Source organism: Oryzias melastigma, linkage group LG18 (assembly GCF_002922805.2).
Source record: "Oryzias melastigma strain HK-1 linkage group LG18, ASM292280v2, whole genome shotgun sequence".
NCBI lineage: Eukaryota > Metazoa > Chordata > Actinopteri > Beloniformes > Adrianichthyidae > Oryzias > Oryzias melastigma.
In genome coordinates, this window is record NC_050529.1 from 4,268,719 (window position 1) to 4,293,129 (window position 24,411).

General features: G+C 39.3%; 1 protein-coding gene across 1 annotated transcript in view; it reads right to left on the minus strand.

Moving 5' to 3' along the window:
- LOC112139945 (endophilin-A1) overlaps positions 1-24,411 on the minus strand; it is a 38,826-nt gene that overhangs the window by 9,688 nt on the left and 4,727 nt on the right. Inside the window, exons 2-4 of the mRNA XM_024262815.2 lie at positions 1,664-1,732; positions 1,395-1,467; positions 1,184-1,327 (exon numbers count right to left, since the gene is read on the minus strand). Of these exons, the coding sequence (XP_024118583.1) occupies positions 1,184-1,327; positions 1,395-1,467; positions 1,664-1,732 (286 nt within the window). The remainder of the gene's footprint in view (positions 1-1,183; positions 1,328-1,394; positions 1,468-1,663; positions 1,733-24,411) is intronic.

Sequence of the window (24,411 nt, forward strand, 5' to 3'; positions counted from 1 at the left end):
CCATGAAAATTCCAGGAGAATTTTATGAAAATTCCGTTGACATTCCAAGGACCTACCATGAAGATTCCGGGTAAATTTCATGAAAATTCCAGGATAATTTCCTTAAAATTCCAGCATAATTTAATTAAAATTATACGAACCTTCCAGGATAATTTCATGAGCATTCCAAGAATCTACCATTAACATTCCAGGTAAATTTGATGAAAATTCCAGGAACATTTCATAAACATTCCATTAAACTCCAGGATAATTTCATGAAAAGTCCGTGAAAATTTCAGGATGATTTTCATGAAAATTCCATGAATATTTCAAGTACCTACCATGAACATTCCAGGTAAATTTCATGAAAATTCCATGAATGTTCCATGACAATTCCAGGAACATTCCAAAAACTTTCCTCGAACATTCCAAGTAAATTTCATGAACATTCCAAGAACATTTCAAAAACACCACATTAACATTTAATAAAAATTCTAGGAAAATTCCGAGAACGTTACATGAACATTGGACAAAAATCCATTAACATTCCAGGAACCTTCCTTGAAAACTGCATGAATATTTGAGGAAAATTCCACAAACATTCTATTAACATCTTAGGGAAAATTATTTGAACATTACATGAAAACTCTATGAACACTTGAGAAAAAAAATCATAAACAGTCCAGGAACCTTACATGAATATTTCATGAACATTTCATCAACGTTCCAGGTTAATTCTAGTGACATTTGAAGAAAGCTCAATTAACTCTCCAGGAACCTTCAATGAACATTCCATGAACATTTGTAGAAAATTCCATGAAAATTTTAAGAACATTCTGTGAAATTTTCAAAAAAATTACATGAAAATTCCAAGAACATTACAAGAAATTTTCATGAACATTCCATAAAAAATTTCAGAAACATTTGGCCGTGGTGCAGCGGTAGGGCGGTCGACTCCTGATCAGAAGTGAGCGGGTTCGATTCCCGCCTTGCCCGCCCATGTGTCGAAGTGTCCTTGGACAAGACACTGAACCCCACATTGCCTCCGGTGAAAGGTTGGCACCAGTGTTCGGCAGCGGAGCCGCCACCAGTGCATGAATGTGTGAATGTGTACAACTATTGGCTATTTGTCATTCCAGGAGAATTTCAGGAACATTCTAGTAACATTCCAGGAAAATTTCCTGAAAATGTCATTCCCACTCACCAAAGCTGGACTCCTCTCCCAGCTCTCGTCCAAACTTCAACATGGCGTCTCCCAGGATGGTCTCCGCCTGCGGGTATCCGGGTCCCTTGTCCTGCCCGCGGATCTTGGACATGGTGTTGATCATGCTGAGCTTGGCTCTGGAAGCTGACGGGAAAACAGGAGCGTCAGTGTTTTGCTCTGTGATTGGGAAAGGTCAGAAGGCGTTTGGTACCTGGGTTGGGCTGAAGGTACTCTGTGGTTTTGGTCATGATGTCCAGCACCGCTCTGCTGGTGATGTCCACCTTCTGCAAGAAAAACGACATTTCAGAGAAAAATGAGCCGGAATACCAGCGTAAACGGATACGAGAATCATAAGAAATAAGAAATACAAAGATTTCAAGCTGTTTGTAACTTAATGAGAGGAGATGGATCCACAAAAATCAGATTCCTAGAAGATTTTCCTGTATTCATAACAAAGTAGATAAAAACAATTATACGAACCTTCTCCATCTCTTTGAAGTCATCGTCTAGTTTGGTTCCTTCGGCTCCTCCAACCTTCTCACTGACTTTCTGTAAGGAGAAACCCAAAGACAGAAGGAGGAGGGGTTAAAGTTCTCTGCTTTCAAACACTTCCTCACCTGTGGTGCAGAAACACTCGCCGGCGTTTAAAGTCTTTCATGGAAAGTAAGAGTGAGATTAAAGTAAGGATGAAAAGGAGAATGATCAAAGGAGGAAATGGAATAAAAAGCAGTTTGGATGATCACGTTTATGATGAACAGAAAGAATTCATGTTATACTACAAGAAAGAGAGAAAAGGTCAGCTTTACTCCAGGAAACTAAAAAAACCTTTTCAGCACCAACAGAAATAAAGTGAGTCAGAAACCCTTTTTTCCTGAGGTGTAAAGCGACCATCTCCTGAACGCTGGGAGGTGAACCCGTCTGAACTGGAGCAGCAGATCCGTGTTTGTGCCTTTAACGTCATTCTTTTATGTTAGTCACAAAGAAGCGGCTCCATCACCAATGAAGCGGCTCCATCACGGCGTCCTGAAGGGCCGTCTCCATTCAAGCTGCTTCCACTTTCATTAGACGTCTCGGTGACGCAGAGGGAAGCATGTCTCTGCTGCTATGAGTCCATGAATACTCTGAATATGAAAACATGATTTCATTCACCTCTCCTTTTCATAAACTCCTGAGCAGACCGTAAGCCCCTCCCTCCATCTGCTCTCCACAGCAGGATGGGCACAAATGTTTTGTTTGATGGAAGGCCACAGATACAGAAGGAACCGAGGACGGTGTCGCTCTCAGGAGGACCAGCGTTTGTTTGTCTGCAGCTGAACTTCCAAACTATTCCAGGAAACCAACCGCTGTGGATCCAACAACAACCACGATCGGTCCTGAGAGTGTAATTTCGTGTTTTCACAGACTCTGACGCACAAAAACCAAAGTGAGAGCACCCTCTTACAATTCTGAAGATCATTTCTAAATCTTTTTTTTCTATATTTTTCTTTCTAAATCTCATTTCTTCTTCTCTTCTTTTTCTACGGTTTACTAGCACTTGTCTGCCACCTAAAATTAGAAGAGTCTTGGCGTGAAAAGTAGTGCAAAATGGTGAATTTTGCACCACTTTTCTTTTTCAAAACTCTATTCTTATATTTGAAAGACTTAGCATCGGACATTTAATCATTTGCCCATCATGATCAATTTTTTAACAGTCATCACCTCCATGAATCAAAAGGGACGCCATCAGTACGTCACTTCCAAATCCCTGATTGTTCAAAGTTTGACTTGGTTTATCCTCCAACATTTTAGCTCCACGTTTTGCACACAGAGCTCAAAAACGGTTGTAGAAAATGTGCAGCTACACATGAATGTGAAAGTGTTTTATGTAAAAGCCTGAAACGTGCATTCACATGCATTTACAAACTTTTCACTGAAAGTGGCCACTTAAACATGAGCTGATGAAAGGAGTGTGTGAACGTAGCTTGAGTCTTTAGTAAGAAGGGTACACAGTTTTCTGGATATAAATTAAATTGTTTTATTCTTTTTGATGAATTCATTTAATCCTTACATTGTGTTCCGCTCAAAACTTAACCCCCTCTTCAAGTGTGAAAATGGGTCAAATTTGACCTAACCACAATACAATGGTTAAATATCTGATTGATATATGATAAAAAAAAAACTTTATTTAACCTTTAAATTGTGTTCAAATCCAATTCACTCCTCTTCAAGTGTGAAAATGGGTCAAATTTGGCCCAAACAGCGTATAATGGTAAAATATCTGATTGAAATATGGTAAAAAATACATCTTTAACCTTTACATTGTGCTCGGGTCAAAATGGACCCATCTTTAGGTGTGACAATGGGTCAAATTAAACCCAAACAAAACATAATTGTTAAAAATCTGATTGATGTGTTGTAAATATATTTATTTAACCCTTAGAATGTGTTAGGGTCAATATTGACCCATCATCAAGTGTGAGAATGGGTCAAATTTGTCCCAAGCCCAATATCTCATTGATGTATGGTAAAAATATTTCTTCAACCCTTACTTTGTTTTTGGGTCCAAATTAAATCATCTTTAAGTGTAAAAATGGGTCAAATTTGACCCGATCACAATATAATGGTTAAATATCTGATTGAAATATAGTTAATATATTTCTTTAACCCTTACATTGTGTTCAGGTTAAAATTGATCCGTCTTCAAGTGTGAAAATGGGTCAAATTTAACCCAAACACAACATAAGGATTAAATATCTGACTAATATATGGTACAAAATATGTCTTTAACCCTTACGTTGTGTTTGGGTCAAAACTGACCCATCTTAAATTTAAAAATTGGTCAATTTGATCCGAACATAATTTGTTTAAATATCTGATTGATATATGGTAGAAAAAACATTCTTTAACCCATATATTTTTTGGGGGGGTCAAAATTGACCCACTTTTAAGGGTGAAAATGGTTCAAATTTGACCCAAACACAGTATGGTTACATATCTGATTGATATATGGTGAAAACAAATCTTCAACCCTTACATTGTGTTTGGGTCAAAATTCACCCATTTCCAAGTGTGAAAATGGGTCAAATTTGACCAAAATAAAATACTAGGGTTGAAAAAATGTCCCTAAAAACAAATCATGAATGAGAAGTGTATAATCTGAGACTCTCTGTAAACCTCCAGGACGTTTTACAGCGTCTTCATTCAAGAACGTGTAGAATCATTTCTCAGCAGATCTCCACCCAAACATTCATCCATCCAGACGCATGTTTCAGCGTTAGAGAGGACAGGCTCAGATTAACGCAGTCTGATGGAGGGAAATGACACAGCGACGCGGATGTTCTCCACACAAAGATCAAAAAGGAAGAAAAAAAAATCAAAACAATGTAAAAGCACAGCAGGAAGGAAATGTGTGAGCAGCAGACAGTTGGTGAGGATGATGCAGTTACCATGGAAACAATGGTCTGAGTGCACCCGCTCACGTTTCCAAGAACACAACAAACAAGAGTGTAAGAACACACACACCTGCCATCCTCAGATGGGGGGGGTGTAATCTGAGACCCTTACATAATGCCCCCCCCCCCATAATTTCCATGTGGACCATCTTTTCCTGCTGAATTTGATGCCTAAATTTCAACTGTCTGTGGTTTTGATTCATCAACTGAGGCGTATTTTTAGATCCACTAAGAGCAGAAAGGAAAAAGTCTTTGTGGGCTCAGCGTTTGAAACATGTTCAGGAACAATCACTCATATTGATGGTTTTAATCCATTGATGCTGACTCTGTCGGGGAACACTAAACTATCAAGTTACAACAATATTTTGTGTCTTCTTGTGCTTTCAAGCTGGGATGAATTGGTGGATTTTTGAGGCTCAGCTGGGGGAGGATAGGTCCAGATTTTCCTGTTCATTTGGTTCTTTTTCACAAACCAAAGAGCACAGTGGGTCAAACTATCCAACATTTGCAACAGCTCTTCATTTGGACCAGACAGTCCCCTGGAATTCCTTTACCAGGCCAATGAAGTGTAGCACTTCATCACTACACCTCATAAAACAACTTTTCAAACTTCCCCAGTGGCTCGTTCATCTTAGGATCATCGAAGTGAACTGGTGGTTTCTCAGTTTAACTCAAGAGATGACGTACTTTGAATTATTGTAACTCTTCAACCGTTTACGGAACTAATGCAGTTCCAACAGAGTCTGAAGTGAGAAAAGCTGCTTGGCGCTTATACGCAACACTTTAAGTGTTTATGCAATCAACACAAACCAACAAATCACAAAGTTTTCTCACACAATCATGGAAAACGTGTATATAGGGTCATAGGGTTATGGGAATAACCCTTGGACACCAGAGATTTAGCTCTAACTGACGTTCTTTGAATTACAGAAATTCTTCAACCGTTTGTGCAACTAGCATATTTCCAAAATGTTTTAAGGCAGAGAAAAGCAGCTTTTTGTAGTTGTGATACTTTGCCAATGTAAGGTTGCAATAATGGTAATTTCAAAAATAACCATATAGTTACGTGGTTTGAATAGCTTGTGTAATTTTTGTGTTACCGTGGTACTAACCCTTTAACACAAGAGTTTAGCTCTAGTGTTGACATTCTTTGAATTACCAAACATCTTCAACCAGATACAGAATTAATATAAAAGTAGGTTTGCACCAATATGAAAAACGTTATGTTTGTCAAGAGCTTATGCAAGCAATCTGATAGCATTAACGTAATTCCAATAGATTCTGACGCGGTTGACGTAAATTACCCATTACTGTAGTCCAAAGGGTGTTATTCTGTATCACCAGTGACTGATCTCGTATTAAAGAGCTTGCTGGTTTGACCACTTCCTTCACTCTTCTAAGGATAACCTGTGAGTAAATCTCTTGGTGAATGATGTCAGTTTACTCAATACTAAACACCTTTCTCCTGCAAAGTCAAAACAACAAAATTTGATGCAACACAAAAACTTCTTGTTCCAGATGAAGCTCGATCAAACCACGGATTTATGACTATAAGAAGCTTGAATTAGACTTTATTGAAAATGGTTAGGCTATATTCGTATTCTGTTCAATCAGACCAAACAACAATCCACCACAAAACACACAAAACAAAGCCAATAAAAACCTTTGGAAACTTTTTTTTCTGTCACCCAAAGAGTAAATGTCTAGAAAACAACAAACCTTTACTTTGTATAACATCTAGCCCTCTCAATGTGCAGTACAGTAAACTGGACTAAACACAACAGCATTGTGTTTGACAATTTCTGTTTGATAAATATCTCCTTTATAAACATATGAACCACATACGGTATGAACCATGAGTCAGCATGTTTTGAGTCCTATGTGGTGCTACATCAACAGGTTCTGATGCTGTCCCCTAATATAGAACACAGTAATGTTGATGACAGAGGCAGAAAAGCAGCTTGTAGCAGCAGCAAACCCATGATTCATCACCTTAAGACGCCAACAACATCTGCAGAGACACTGCAGCCACAGCAGCATGCTAACATCCAGCTCCGGATCAAACATGACTAAAGTTTGACTCATATGCTTTTGGTTACTAAAACGACTGAAAACTGGAGCAGAAGAGAATAAAAACAGAACCACTGCTAAACTAACCAGCTGCCATCTCTGGTCTCACCAACGTCACATCCAGAGCTTCAGTTCCTGACTAACGGTAACGTCACAGACGCCTGCAGGCTCATGTGAAGCTGCAGGAGAGCGGGGTCAAGTCTTCCACCAGCAGACAGCAAGTCCTCTGTGGTCTTTAAAAACCATACCATTTTTATTTCATCGTTGTTGATCGGATTTGTGGTCATTTTCAAATTCACCTTAGAAAGACTTTAGGAGGTGAAAAATGGTCAAACCTGTACAGACCAAATACCAAGGTCATAGACCACTCAGTGAACCAATAGAGGGAAACTTTTCATACACATTTTTTCTATGGGCATGCTGCAATAGGTCATAGTGAACACTTATGCGACACTTAAGGGTCAGTAAGGGTGACGTAGGTGAGAAGCTTAGATTTGTAGTCTCTTCAACCCTCCAACATTACCTAATGTTAGAATAGAGGTAACTAGTAATCAGAGAATAGTTTGCGTGGGAATCCTACAGGTCTACTACATCTCATTACAAATGACTAGAGAGTTCCATAGATACATGATTAGTTCAGAAATCTTCCATTAGTCTTACGAATACTTCAAGATACAATTACCATACGCGCGACTATGGTACGTTTCATTTTCATGATTTCCATTGAGGTGGCCGAACAAGTCTTAAGGGAACTTCAAGACGCACTTGCACCAAACAACCCAAAGATTCACACCAACCCCTGTACAGTATGTGACTAGGGCTTAGTGACCAACATCCCTTCATATTTAAGCTTACAGTCAAAGAGATGGATGATATTGTCAGGAATCCATGTGAGAAACCTTTTAAGATTACGGTCCTGTCCATTACATGTCTTTTATTTAAGTTATTATCATTATCCTTGAGCTATCGTAGGTATGTTGATGTTGAGAATGGGGTCATCTGGACCCCACAAGACAGCGTACTGAACATTTTTTTCTCAATGATTTCTGATTTTCACTGGTGTCTGTGGCAGTCATGAAATCCTGTCCACGTTCAAACACATTTGTCATGGGATGGATAACATGTCAAAGAAAGGACCAATCCGAATTCTTCCCTTCTCCCTTCCCCTTAATTTGAAGTGGTAGTTGAAGTCGTATGTATATTCAAGGGCGGGAAGCTCTGCGCTAATGCTAACGGACTGGTGATATTGATGACGTCATCAAACGAAAGTCACATCAGAAATTTTAGACACTATTTTTTCATCACCGTCCATTTGGAGAGATAAGTCAAGGGGAAGGGAGAAGGGAAGAATTCGGATTGGGCCTAAGGCTTGGGTAATCTGGACCCCATGAGAAAGCGCAAGGCTAAGTCAACTTTTCACAGCACAGTTGTTCAAAGATTCATCATCAAATAACAGACTTTAGACACTGAAACCTCATATTTTTGTGTTTTTTTAAAGCTTAATACCAACTGACTTTCATAAATACAAACAAAAAGAGGCCAATCACTGAAACGTCTGGAACAATAAAGCTGCCGATGACTAATACAAGATATGACGTGGGTTTATTTTCTTCTAGGTTAGTCAAGAATATAAAATCTCTTCCAGGAATTTAGTCTATGCCAATACATGGGCTACTTCAAAACAGCAAAATGACTGAAAATCAGGTAATTGTTTCACATTTGCAGTCGTTTAAAACCTCAATTTCCATGGTAACAACAATGAAATACAAAGATGTTCCAGCCATAATGTTTCAGTGAGTGGGCCGGTGTGGACTGATTCAGTGTAAATGTACCAAATTAGCAGCAAATGTGGGATTTGAGCATAGAAGGAATAGTGAAATGTTTTTAGGTGTCTTTGTGGCTTCAGGATTGCCTCAAAACATCTCTAGCTCTACATGGATTTCTTACAAATACCTAATTTAGAGAGTAACTATACTTATTACTGGATGTATGCTGATTCTTTTTGCATTGAAATGTTGTTTTTTGATCCAACTTCTTCAATTCTTCATGTCTTAGAAAATGGAAATTTCCTATTTTCTCCCCATTTTTTGTTGTTGTTAAGTTTCTATTAAAGTCTTTCACTAAAACAGTAATTTGATAACAATCTACTGTAATAAATATCATGTTCATGCCTGTACCAAAGTCTTTTTATTTCACTAAAGGAACAATTTCATGATATTTTCAAAGGGTCATCGTCTTTCCGGTTTCTATACCAACTGTTTTCTCAAACTAGCATCTAATTACACCAAACATCTCCCTAATTATTGGGCAGTCGTTCAGTTAAAGGATGACCCTGGTTGACTAAAGATGAATGTTCTCCTCTAACCGCTACAATCTGTGATTCTCTCTTACACTTTCTCTCTTACACTTTCTCTTTCTGCTGATTCACTCTCATTGTGCCCGGCGGAGAAAAAAGCTTAATTACAGGACCGCCATCGCAAATGGCCGCCAGCCAGTGAGGCAAGTGTTAAAGGTCGGGGCGGCCTGACAGCAGACGTAGGAGGTACCCCCCTCCCGCCTCTGGAGCACACATTCATCTTGTTGAATTGGGCCATCAGGCAGAGCTTGGCAGCTGGAGTCGGTTCATCTATCAGTCTGAACGACTGCCAAAACTTTCAGACGCCATGTTGGACTGTAAAGAGTTGATGGCCGGCTCAAGCTGCTAGTGTGATAAAACAGTTTTTAGCAAAATATCAGATTTTCTGTCAGTTTTTAGTCTGAAATCAACAGAACAGGTTGTCAGTTAGGTAATTCTAATGTCAAACCGAGATCTTTAGCTCGTAAAATCTTCAACCGTTTACAATTGTTTTGTTTTTCCACCAGATTCTGAAGCAGACAAAAACAGCTTTGCAATTTTACTATTCATAGTAAATATGCAAAGTGTTGCATATCGGCGCAAAGATGTTTTTCTCCACAGCTAAATCGGTTGAAATGACAGAAATTACATAAACTTATAAAGAGTAATTGTAGTTTTGTGTTTTATTTAATGTTGTTGGTGACATTAGAGTGTTAAAGGGTTTTTAAAAAAATAATATTTTCCCTGAGCGCAATTAGATGCTGTTGCTCGTTAGCCTACTTAGCGCACCCTATTAGCATTAGCATCATGCTAACATGTTAGCATGATGCTAATGGGTTTTCAGTAATGTCTGATGGTCTGACTGATGGTCCTGTAAGATCATTCCAATATGATCACATCCATTATGTTTTTAACACATTTGTGTTTACAAAACTATGTCAGAATGAGAAGCACAAATGTATCCTTCCCAAAAATAAGCATACTCAAGTTTATTTTAAGTATACTTGGAATCTACTTTTTTGACTTTAGTATACTTTAAAACATACTTGAAGTTAACTTATTTTTGGTAAGGGTAATGTTACATCCAGTTTAAGTTTGTGCAAAGTTTTGATATTTCAGATGATGACATTAAATAAATCGTCTGCTTTTGCTAATGAGATGATTTCTATTCTGTTGAGTTTGTGAGTCAATGTAATGAAGCTAGATTGGCTAAGAACTAATTGGAATGATATTTCTGTGGAGCAGTGACTTGACTGACCGTCCTCCAGATTATTGATGAAGGGTTCAATTACACATATTGATAATCATTGTGTGTTTAGTCGAAAACAGGACACATGGCTACCAATCTGGGAAAAAAAACCTCAAGTTCCTTTGGATGCAAGAACATCCATCCATCTATCCGTCCGTTCATCCATCCATCCATCCATCCGTTCATTCATCCATCCATCCATCCGTTTTCTTCTGCCTAACCAGGGAAAGGTCTTGGGGGCAGCAGTCCAAGCAAAGACACCCCAACTTTTTTCTCCCTGGCCACTTCTTCCATCTTCTCCAATGGATTCATAACCATGTCCTAAGTCTTTCAGGGGTCCACACCCAGTGAGAAATGACCAGAACAGGTGGAGTAGCACCTTTATGAGAAGCTCTCTTCAACCTAGTTTTCTCTGAGTGGTCTGGTCCAGTACGGTCCGGTATTTTGAGTGTTTTCATTGTTAAATGGACCCATTAAACAGTTCTGACCTGAACCTCTTTAGGGTCACCATCTGTTGTAGGTCCATACAAAAATAGAATGGGACGGTTGGGTCAGAGTTGCTGTGGCCACTCGTTGATTGGCAGAAAGTGACGACATTAGAAAGCACCAGTATCGCGTTAAGCTAGCGTTTCCGTTTTCCTCTTTATAGTGATATTCATCTTTTTTCACACAACATTAAATTCCTCTTCTACACGATGTACGAAAAGTAAAGCAAGAAAAAGACGAGTCATTGCACTACAATGACACGCTGGTAGTCTACACCACACATGGGATGTGAAGACAAACCGCTCAGTGGGCAGTGAGGCTTAACTACATGGAAACAGTCGCCAGAATTAACTGGTACTTACCGTACCACTCCTACTGGACCGTACTATCAGGGAAAGACTTTTCATTGGGAGTGGTCGCTTGAACACGCTTAAACAGCCACTTGTATTCCATACCGGGTTCTTTGGGTCACGACCCAGAACTCATAGGTGAGTTTGAGAACAAAGATCAACCAGTAAACTGAGAATTGCAACCACAAATGTTCATAATCTGGTTGTCTTTTTATTTAGAAACTGTCTGCTGCAGCTCTAATGAGACTCATTAGAACTTATTATCACCTGAATTACATTTCGCTCACAGCTCGTCATTATTTTATTACACACAATGCCGCACATTCGTCACACAGCTGGGGTTTGATGCTCGCTCCATTTCCCTCAAAAGCAGAAGGATGCACACCGTCGGTAAAAGTTCAGGTTAAATGATGCAAGCTCTGGCTGCTGGATGCATGACTAGACACCCAAACAGCTCCTTCTCCTTGCAGGTTTAATTAACTGAGGAATTATGATTTGTCTCGTCGCCGGTCGCTCCTCAGAGAGAAAATGTGAAAGCCAGCAGCCATTCAATTACCCGGCTGAGTGAGAGGGCGCCTCGGTTGATGGATGCGCAGTAAATCACACCAATGAAGGCAACGTGTTATTTTATGGACATGTTTTTCATGACATGATGCTAAAAAATAATCCATCTGAGGAGTTTATCTTCAGAGGAAGGAAGAAAAACAACTGAAACATGAGAGAGTTGACCTTTTCTAACTGGTAAATGCTGTCTGAACCTGAAGGAACTCCTCCTGATTAACAGGAAGGTGATCTAGTGTCATGAACATTTGTACTCAAGTGTGAAAACGTGGATCAATAGCAGCGCTGATGATTTATGGAGTCCATTCATTTTCTCTGATGAGAAGAAAGGGTTTTCTATGATGAGGGATGATTCTGGACTAAACCAAGAACATCAATGTACTTCACAGGACAAAGATACAGGCACACGGTGGTGTAGTGGTCAGCACTCCCTGGGACCTTTATGCCTCGTTTTCACTGAGCGGTCCAGACCGGACCGCAACGGTATTTTGAGTGTTTTCATTATAAAATGGACCCATTAACCCGGACCAATTCATAGCATTTTTGGTCCCCTGTTGGTCGTAGGTCCATAGAAAAATGGAACGAACTAGTTTGAGCCGAGCTACTGTCGTCACGCCATGAAATCCATTGATTGGTGGAACGGTTTTACAACAACAAGCTCATTTCCTGACTCAAGATCCAAGCTGAAAATGTTGTCCTCTTCTTGCAAAGAATATTACATTCTTTGCATTCAGTATTCCCCCTTAATCGTATGGGGTTAGGGACACGGCCAATCCACATATATGGAGAATCACTGTAGTCACACCACTATGACGCACAGCTACTTCATCGGTCTACACCCCGCATACACCTTAATGTTCCAACACTCAATGGAAACACTTGAATCGCCCAGACCGTTCTAAACCGTCCAGGAAACGGTCCGTTGGAAACGAGGCATCAGACTGGAGTTTTTCTCATCTATCTGTAGATCTTCTCCAGTCACACGTTTCATAGGTTAAATGGTTCTCTTCATTAACCATTGAATGTGACCATAAGACTGTTTGTCTCTTTGTTGCAGGACAGGTAGATGGATAGGGTCCAGCAACCCCATGACTTCAAATGGGAATATTTAGAAAATGGATGGATTGGACCAGAATGAGCCAGAATAACCTGAGTAACATGGCTTCATTCATTATCTGTGACAATGAGGTCTTGTAAGTACAGGGTGGTCATGAAAACTTGGGTAGTTCCAAGCTTTCTGGAGACGATGGAAAACACAAAACTCTTAAGTTTAAAATATCATCATCAGTTGGATTCATTATTATGATAGTACTCAAACTTTACTTGGAGTTCATCCCCTAATCATTTGTTTCCTGAACCTTCAGTCTGGGAGGGGCACAGGTAGAAGGTTTAATAGACCAACAGGTTGTTCGGTAATGAGTCGAAATGCTGTACTTTACTTTTTACAATGAAATCAATGGTGTTTCTTTGTTTTTTATCTGATTGTTTCTCTTATTTTTATGTAGTTTGTGTGAAATTAGCCATTTCACTTCAGACCATCAATCCGTCTACGAACTCTGTACCAAACCCCACGTTCAGATCACAGAGACTGCTACCAGCCCAACCAGTGACTGTTGATATGAACTGGGTGACATCTCTAATAGAAATTTGTCTACTTATGGCTCCAATGAAATGAAGTCGATTCAAAAGTCTTTTTTTTTTTTTTGGTGATACGGATGCTGCCATGTTGGGGTCAGACAACACCACAAACAATGATTGGTCCTAGTCCGTCTGAGTCAACGTTTCTATGGCGACCACTCTCAACTAATCAGGAGGGAACTATTTGAAGGATGGCAACACGAAATCTGTCAATCCAAAGTTTTGAACATTGGCCGTGGGGACCAACAGGCTCCACCTACTTTTATTAAGACGCCTGATTGGTCAGTTTGTAATTAAAAAAAATATGATGAATAAAATTGGAATCATCAAGAATGTGTAAAAAAATATAGAAGTATCAGATCAAGAATGGTTATTCTGACCAATAGAATGACAGAGTAACAGCTGTTTTTTTATCTATAGAAGTCTTTGGGATTTTGGCTTCTTGGAGCCACTTCCTGTTTGGAACGCCAGGGTGGGAGGAGTCAAATATAAGGTCAATAAGAGAACCTCAGGTTGGCTTCACATCAAGAAAGTCCCGTTGACTCTATTTAAAAAGACTGGGGATTCTTTCACCAATCTTCATTGTGAAATATAAAAAACAAAATTTTCTTTTTAAATCTCAGGATGAAACATTTTATCAGATTATGTTTGTTTGCTGAAGCTTCTCCTAAACTTAGAATCACTGTGAAACCTGACAGGATGCAATAAAACTCACCAAGCAGCCAATGGTCCCTGAAATCACAAACTCTTTAACAGAGAAACTCAAATCAATTGAAGATACAGAGACGCTCTCCAGGTGAGATACAGGACGCTGCTTCTCTTTGTTCCTCTGCTCCTTTAATCTGAAACCAATCTGTGGCCCTAAAACCTCTCTGAGCCGAGATCCAAATCTTCACTGAGGATATCTGACAAAACGTCAGTAATCTGGACGGGAGGGAAAAGGACTGAAGCAGCGGAGCGAAAACAAACCCAGGAGGAAGAAAGGGACGAGCACCAAAGAGGAGAACACGATAAGAAAGGGAGAAAAGTAGGAACATAGAAGAAGAATGTGGAAGATAGACAGACAGAGATGATGCAACCGTCAGGGAGAAGCCGCGACTTCATGCGCCGCGTGATAATGTCTGCAGTTGGCTCTCATTCTCAGGACACGACGGCTGGACTCCAGCAGGACGCCGCTGACGGGCTGCAGTGCAGCAGCTCGCAGACAACAAACACCACACCAGTTCATGCATTATTCACACCGCAGCAAAGGAGGAAGTCACTGCAGTCCACCGGCTCCTCTTCACACGCCAACTTCATTCATTCAGGGCAACTTTTCAACCACTTCCCAAAAATGTAATCCCTCATTTGGTATTCAAAAATCCCACATTTCATCACGAACCGTCAAACTGGTTCACCAAACACAGTGTAACTGGAAAGATTCTAAATACAGTTTTCCTGTGGAAAAAAAATCTGCATTTTGAGGGCAAAGAGTTGGAAAAACACAAAGGGACAGACCTCATTAAATATGCACAACCTGTAAACACACTTTCATTATTTACCTTCTTTTAACCAGAGGAGTCCTGTTGAAATGAAAAATCTTTTTCAAAGGAGTCCTGGGGGCTTTCTTAACCCAAACAAGGCAACAGAATATCAGGATTCTTCACAGCTAACGGACGTAAAACAAGTATTGAATTACAAATATATATACATTTATAGTGTCATATTAGTGTATGGTAAACGAGAAAAACGATTCAGTGAAATATTCCGATACTACAGTTGACAATACTTGTATCGATATAAAATATTGGAAATGAAAAAAGTACAATGAGCCTAATTGAACCAAAACAACAACAAGGTCTGGTAAGATCCATCTAATTTAACCTGGGTTTGGTACCAAACCAGAAATGTTGAAGACAAAGCAGGCCTGAGATTCAGCTGAACTTCACAGGCTATATCTCAGCGGCCTGACAGATCAGAGTACAAAGAAAGAAAAAGACCGTCGTTGTGCTGAAATCCGTGTTTACTACCATGTGTATGAGATGGCTCCCCAACCTCTGGGCCGCATCCCAGTACCGGTCCGGTACCTGGATGTGGACCAGTACCTTAACCTTAACCCTATACCAGACATGGACTGGTAGCGGACACGGACTGGTACTGGACACAGATGGTACTAGTACCGGGCTAGGGTTTGGGTACTGTTTTAGGGGACTGGTACCGGCCGCATCCCAAGATTCGGTCCCCGTCCGGTACCGGTTCCGACAATACGTCCAGACCCATTTAATAGGAATTGCCAGCACATCAGAAAAAAAAATGTCAACAAGTGAGGTAGAGGGACCTTAGAGCGTCAGAATGAGACGACTTGGTAATGAAAATGTGTTAGTTATACTGCTTCATCACACTTAAATGTTTCTGGCAATAATTGTCTTTTTTTTTTTAATCCTAATTTTATTTTAACTTTTAAAACACCATTCAGTTTCAGAAGTACTAGTTTGGCTATTTTTAGCACTTCTCAACCAACCGTAATGATTAAGAAGTATCTATTCTTTGTTCTTTCTTACACTGAAAAAATAATGTTGTGCTTGATGCTGTGATCATTAAATAAAATTTATTTTACCATTTCAGGTTTATTAACAGAGAAAGGTTTATTAATGTTTCAATTTTTGTAGGTCATAATCTTAATAAAAAAGTGAAATATTGTTTGTGATACTGTCTTGGGATATCTCCAGTTAAATATCATATCGTCACACGTGTATCGTGATACGTTTCACCAGACTCCTGCCAATACACACCTCTATTAAACAAGGATTTAAAGATGTTATTGACTCCTCAGGATCTAAATATGTGTGATTGTCAAAATGATTTTAACCATTGACTGTAGATGAGATCTGGACTGAGTGACCCCTCCCTCTAGTGTTACAAATATATAGTAATGGTTATGAGCCTAAAAAATATTTATGTTGATATTTTATAGTTGAAATATCAAAAAAATATAAAAATCAAACTATATATTACAAATCCCCCATCTCATCTCTGCTGATATCTGATTGGTCGACAGACCTATCATCGTCTTTAGATTGACCTGGTTAATAGAACATATAAAAGAAAAATGGCTTTAAAAACTATGTTTCTATCAACATTTTTACAATAAAAACCTGATTAAAATAATAATTTAAATTCTATTTTTGCTCTTACTGAGCAAACTGCATTATGGGAGTTTCCAATTTCTGTCGTTTTGTTCCATTTTTTTTGCATTTTCTTTAAGTTTTTAGTTGTTTGAGGTTTTGTTAATCCACTAGTTTGGTTCATTCTTAGTGTTTATTCATTTACACTTTAATTATGTTCAGATGTGATTTAGCAGGAAATCATTGGCCGTGTTATCATTGACTGTTTAAACATTAGGAGGCTGTAAATGTTGTCTTGATAATTAAATGTTGGTGAAAATGTGGTGACTGATGTGATGAATGGAGGTTTCCTCTGCTGTCAACAAGATATTGTTAGTTTTCTATAAAGAACTCATCATCAAAACATCAAAACCATGAAGTAAATCCTCTGCAGCAGTTGTTGGTGTGAACAGAGAAACTTTTCTTTTTTTGGGTTCCTCTTTTGTTTCAGTTCCTTGAAATGTTCTTTTGTTAAAATAAAGTGTCAAATCGAGTTAAGGAAGACGCGTAACCTAAAGGCTTTTGAATAGAAACCGATTTGCTTTTTCATCCATCATCGTGTGTTGAGGTGATCCTTTGGGATTCTGGTTAATTCAGAATCAATGCTAGATCAATAGCTGCTCCACCGGAGAGAGAGGCCGAGATTCATAATCCTCTGGATAAATCCAGTCAATAACAGACAGACTCGGGTTTAAAATCTAACATCTGTCACGAAACATTAAAGATGATTTGATCGACTGAATTTGAACTCATTTGAAATATTGTTACTACATTCTCCTACAGGGATACTAAGATCTCCTCTAGCAGGAGAAGATGAATGGATCCCAGGAAAAATGAGGTCTAGAATGAGCATCTTCCCTCCAGATAACTCTACAAAAACATTTGATGTTTCCTGAATCTGAAAAACATCACTTTGGAAGACAAATGAGGCATAGTGAAGCCACAGTCTTTATCCTCCAGGATAACGACTTTCCCAGACCTCCAGCTGAGTCCCGGAGAGTTGGATTCTCCACAGATTTGGATTCATGTCATGAAGCTCGGAAAACATCAAGCAGGTCGTTCCCAGAGCCGGACGCCAAAGTCACGACTGCAACGCCGAGAAATGAACTTTAAACCTGAAGACTGATATGTTGCTCTTTTGGACACAGTCTCCATGACTCGTTACCACGCTCAAGTCTACCTGAATGCCTGTAAATACACATTTCGGGCTTTCATATTCAAAGCTCTTGTATTATTGACACCGAGCTACGCCAGTTTTTACGACCATTTCTGGGCTCTACGCACAAATTGCATCACTATTGAACACGCGTTGTAAGTAAACCAGGTCAACTTTAACCAGGCAGGGAATCAAGTTTGCTAGGGACATATTGTTTCAAAATTGATAATTAAGGACAAAATAATAATTGCGGTTAAAAACTTTCATATTTCTAAAATAGATCTGTGAAAGAAAGAAGTCTGGAGCAAGATATGCACCGCTTTGACGTTTCACACCGAGCCTCCTCCAACGTAGGTGGTGAAGACACGCTACGAAACATTAGAAAAAAACGAATTAGAAGCCCCTCCCTGCTTGTCAAATGTGAACATTATGGGTTAAATAACCGTTTAAGAACCAGTGTTTAGAGGGTTCTTGAACGTGCCTCACATGTGCGGTGTGTCTATCGCTTTAAGACGTACAGATCCACAACAAACCAACAAAGATGAAATTCACATTTTGAAATAAACTGAAAAGATTTCCTGTTTGGAAATAAGGCCTACATCTTACAAAATAAATTATTAGAAAAAATAATTCGCAGTAAGTTGTAAAATCTATTTTTTCTACCTTATAAAATTAATTTTTTAGTTTTTAACTTGTCAGCAGAGAAACAGATAAAGGTCTTAGCCGACCCGACTTTCCCACCCAAACCAGCGCTGGAAGGACCGCCACAGGGGGCCCCAGTGCCAGAGAGCAGGGGGACACAGGAGCATGGAGAGCGCGAGCCACAACCCAACCAGAGATTGGCCCACCTGCCACACGGGGGCCCCAGCACGAGGCCCCGCCCACCGGAGAGCAGAACGGAGAGTTGACTGTGTAAAAACTCCATTGCTATCGCACTTATAAGTGAAAAAGCAGCTTTTCTGCGCTTCAGAATTCTCTGGAATCACATTAATTGTGTAAAATTAAAGCTCAAGAGTTGCCATATCAGTTATACAAATTCAAGTGTGTATTTTCTGCGTAACGTTCTGTTTTAATTAACAATCTCTAAAGCTTTCCAGGCCAAGTGGACGGAATCTACATTGCATGAAGAGAAATCAATAATCCAGGTGGGTTGTGGATCAGTGTTTGTGTTCCAGTGCATAAAAAGTCTCCAAGCATCCCCACACTTGTTACTGGAACACACAAACACACACAAACACACACACAACAATAATCAATGGTTTGCGGGCTTTATTTATTCCAGTGAACCGATAGAACGTTCATCACATTACCGTCTCCATAGAAACCAACATACATTAAAGTATATCTACATCCAAATGTAAAGAAACTGCTTCAATATGCCGTTTTTTTCCCCTTTCTTTGAACCAATCAGCTGCTCCGTCTCCTCCCGTCTGTATCTGGTGGCTGAAGCCAGCAGATGAGGTCAGAGGTCGCCGATGTGTCGCCATCCCGTGCAACCCGAAGCGTGAAGCCACGCAGGCGCTCAGGTCTCCCTCCCCTCCGATGCTCCGTCACGCGTGATGCCTTCAGGGTCCATCAATTATTGAGCGAGCCAACCAGAGCGCGGCCCGCCTTGTGTGTCTGTGCTGGCGACGGGCCCGCCGTCTCCTCGCACGTGCACGGTTGCCACGACAACACTGGAGAGAAAGCCGTTTTCTTCTCCTCGTTTGTTGGTTTTGCCAGTTCTCTCAGAATAAATCTGAATATTCCTGGTCGACAGGATGGAAAGCCGGGATTTGTGGATCTATTGTTGTAAAAAACGTGAATAAAAAGGGAATATTTTAACCCTTTAACACCTGAGCTCCAGTGTTTATGTAATTTGATTTACTATAACTGTTCAACCATTAACATGATCACGGCGCTTTTCTCCTTCACAATCTGCTTGAATTACGTTGATCGTTAATAGTTGAAAAGTTACAATATGTTTAAGATTTTGTGTTTAAGGGTTAACTAATTATTAAATCATTATTTAACACTTTATTTATTAGCAGCTGCATCATTCATCAACTCACCACTTAAAAATAAATTACAAATAATGAAGACTTTAAATGTAGTTTTAGCTGAAATATTTGTTTTTATTTGTTGTCAGTTTAATTATTTTGAGAATGACCTCAATACGTAATGAAAATGTTCACAATAAAAGTCTCATTTGGGTCAAAAGGAGAATTTACATCACTAATCAACAGGGATGTCCCGATTTGATCACATGATCGGAAATTGATCCAGTAGTTTCAAACTCGATCGATCGGATGTTGAATCCCAATCGGGAATCACATTTTTTTTATCATTATATTCTGGTTTGTAGATTTCAAATTTAATTAATGCTTTACTAAAAGTCTAAATATCATGAACAGATTACGACATTTTATAGCCCTAAAATCAGCAACTGTTTGGGCAGGAAATAGTCCAGTAAAGTTAACGAAATAGTCACAGAATTAGTTAGTCAACCTCAGTTGAAAAGTACAAGTTCAGAGAAATGGTTATTAAAAATATATATTTTCTTCTCTTAAAACAGCTAAAACTAATATATGATTCCACTGATATTAAATAGTCATGAATATTCATCATCTTATTTATGCTGCAGCAATTTTAAAGTAATTTATTTTTAAGAATTTTTATTGGAGATATTAATTCTATCTGATCAATAATGAATATACTAAAGCTTCAGTCACCAAACTTTCTCACAGGACTAATTATCACCTATTAGTAGTAATAAATGGTTAACTAAATATTAACTGATTAATCGATTTGAAAAAAATTAACAAATTAATTGAAAATGATTCATAAATTAATTGCGATTAAAATATTTTATTTAGTTACAGTATTTGTTGACCACTTATTACCTGAGAATAACCACAATATTGGAATGTTTATTTTTAATTATTGCTACCAATCAATAAAATAAATAATCAGATTAAGCCCACTTTGGAGTTGTGATTAATGGTGATTAATTACCATGTTTTACTAGATACATTTAATATGACAATATGCAACTTTTTAACAAAAACAGGCCAGAAAGAAAAAAAATGTCCTTCATTTTTATTGTATAATATTTTTACATTTATCAAGTGTTAACTAAAAAATAAATAAATTAATTAAAAGAAGTTGTGGTCAAATGCTTTAATTGTTAAAGTTTCTTCACAGAAGTGCTCTGTTTAAGTGTTATATTATAAAATAAAGTGAAGTAATTAAAAACCATGAAAAACTTGGATGTGTTTATTAAATTTGTCATTTTTTATGTGTTATAAAAGTATCTGATTAGGATGTTTAAATGAGTCAGAATCGGAGGACATCCCTGCTGATAACCAACAGATTAAAATGAACTTCTTGATGGATAAAACACAAACTCCACTTACTAAAAACAACTGTTGTTAAAGCTCTGAAATCGTATCCATTTTTATCAAAGCAAAGATTAAAATCAAACGTTCTGCTCCAGGTTCAGATAAATGACTATTCTTCTCCCTCTCCTCCTGCCTCTTTGACTCCTTGATGTTTGCACACCTGGACATCGATCAGTCCTCGCTCTCTTGCTGTCTCATATTTTATTCAGCCGCTTGGACGGCGGTGTCTGGTTTCCTGCCCTTGCTGGCGGCGGCGCCGGTCGATGGCCGGTTGGCCTCACGCCGCCCTCGCCATCGCCGGGCTCCTCCATCTGCTGGAGTGAGTCCGCATGTTCTGAAAACACAGGCGGGAGCGCTCCGGCTGGGGTTTGTCCCAGATTCCAGCCTCTGCAGAGGAATTTCTGATCAAGCTTTCACGCTGCGTCTGATTGGCTGGCTCGGGGAGGGCTCGGTCTCTCTGGTTTCAAAGGAAAGGAAACCCTCGTCCTTCATCAGAGCGGTCCTCTGTCTGTGAGTGAGAACGGTCGGACATCCTCTGATTGCAGCAGGAAGAGACAACCTCACATCAACAGAAATAAAAAAGCTGACACTAAACAAACATTCAGACATGTCCCTGCGATTGTTCTGGAGGTGTTCTGGTTCTGCTGAGCCTCTCTGAAGGTCCTGCTGTATCTCAGTGAGGCTAATCTGAACTAGGCCATGCTAGAACTCAGCTGCTGTCAGTTAAGTTTGCCTCGGATCATCACGCTGGTGGATGACCCAGTTAGAGCCGGGCTTCAGCTCTGTGTTGGATCGTCTCACAATGGCTCTAAGTAACCTGAGATACAGAGAGAACATCTAGTGGTTGTTGTTCTACGGTCAGTCTGAGGGTGTTTTAAATTGGAAAAACAATTTGAGTCCACCTAATTTGGACCGGATCCTTGTGTTTGGTCTCTGTTCAGACTGGGATCTACCGGAGATTTCCAGAACTTGTAAACAAAACCATGTGACTAAAGATCTCTTCAGTCATTGGCCTGCAGTTGCAGGGGCTGGACACAACAAAAAGAGAAAGATGAAGAGGCTAAACTTCGTAATTGCTTGTAAAAGTAGTCAATTTCTGAACTTCTTAGTGCAATTATTGTACGGTGGAGGCGTATTGCAAGGTGGTTACTGGGGACGCTACGAGGCTAATAAGTAGTGCTCCCACAAACGATTATTTAATAGTCGACTAATAACTGATTATTTTTTCAGATTAGTCGACTAATCGGATCATACGCAAACTGGAGGTAAAACACAAATCTTAACCATCATTAGCTTTAAACTAGAATGCTGTAAGCGGAATTTAATGCTAATGCTGATAGCTGAAGATGCTGAAATTGATAGCAAAAAATGCTAAAGCTGAAACCCAGCTAAAATATTAGTTAAATGACAAATTAGCCTCAAAACCTTAAAATATGCTAAATTAGCCAAAACAGCTAGCATGCTGCTGAAATATTAGCTAAACTCCAAAATAGCCTAAAAAAAGCCCAAATTAGCCACAATTAGCTAGCATGTAACTGAAATATTTGCTTGGCTCCAAGATTGCCTAAAATGTGGAAAAAGCCCAAATTAGCAAAAATAGCTAGCATGTAGCTGAAATATTAGCTAAACTCCATATTAGCCCCAAAAAAACTTAATAAATGCCAAAATAGTCCAGAAAGCTAGCATAATACCATTATAACTTTCAGCTTTACGACAACCTGACTCCATATAATATAAAGTAACGACTAATCGACTATTAAATTAGTCATCGACTATTTTAATAGTCGATTAGTCGTCGATTAGTCGACTAATCATGGCAGCCCTACTAATAAGTGTTTATGACATAGAAATTCTCAAGAAAACAGTATGAGAGGCAATGTGGAAAGTCATGTCAATGAATGAAACTGAATCGTGAAGATGATAAATCAGTGAATTCTTATCACATACCGATAGGTTTACCGTATTTTCCGGACTATAAATCGCAAGAGCCAAAAAATACGTAATGAAGAAGAAAAAAACATATTTCCAGAGTATCAATTGTACTTTAAAGAGAAAAGTCAATTTATGAACAAATACAACATGCCCAACATAACGTGGCATTTGTCACCAAATGCGACTAATGCACCAAATTTGAGTCCGCTGCCTCTTTTGACGTGCGTTAAATTAAGTGCTCAATGTTCGTCCAAAAATGTAGCCTCATCGCTACATGATGCAGGCTTTGACTGTATTTCTTTTTTAAATACATGGAAAAGTTTTTTTTCATGTCTTATCTATGACACATCCTTATCTCACCTTTACGTCTACATTAAGGACACCGTCTACAAAAGAACTCAACATGTCTAAATCCAAACTGGTGTTCAGTAATTTCAGGAACAAGACTGGAAGAGGCTCTTTGGACTTTCATAAGAGGCGGTGCAAATGAAGACAAGTGGACTAAACGACTGAATAAGCTCCATTAGATCCGACTTCATAGGTTTTCACGAATGGAAGGATCTTATCAATGATCAAAGTCATGTGGAATCACAGTCACCCAGAAAATCATCTCTAACACTACAGGTGTTCAACAGAACCGGTTCAGGCCCGTCTGATCTCTACCATCTGAATGAGGAAGTCTTAATCAAGACCACAAAGCTTTCAAAGATTTTTCTGTGTTTGGAGCCCTAGAACCCCTTACTGGGATGTCGGGGGAGGGGGCTGTATCACCAAATCCTGTGTGTAATCCTCTGGAATGAGTCATGAATGGAAGGAAGTCCAGGAGTACCGTGACCCCCAACATATGGATGAGGGGTGGCTCATGAGGAACCACACGGGGGGTCCAGGAGTTCCTTCCTGGTCTATAAACCTTAATCCCACAGAGAATCTGAGATTACAGGCCTTCTGACAGAACGCTGTTCCGTTCCAGAGAACATTTGACTCTAAATTCAGTTTATTTGGTTTCTGTGACTCTACTCTCTGGCACAGAATGGAATGAAACCATTTCAACAAATTGAGATCTTTTGGACTTTGTGCTTGAGTGTGCTACTTAACGCCACTGAAGTTTTTAGCCATTTAACGTAATTCAAAAGAATTCTGAAGATGGGATTCTCTGCTTTAGAATTTGTTGGAATCACGTTAATTTAATAAATGATAGTTAACTCAAAGACTGTGTGTTATTTCCTGTCTGCTGGTGACAGTTCTGGTCTTAAAGAGTTAAAACGTTCCCTTCTGGCTTCCTCTGGATTCTTGGAACATGTTGTTCTCTTATTGAATTGAGTTCATTTAACCTGTAATTACTTCCCAAAGCTCGGAGGGACGACGCGGCGCTCCTAATAAGTGGCCCCCGCCCTGCCGTCCTGTTTGCGCCATGAATTAAAGATGCGGCGAGGCGGAGGGCGACTCCAGCAGCAGCAGGAGCTCACCTCCAGCAGACGCACCGGCGTGTCGTCTGCC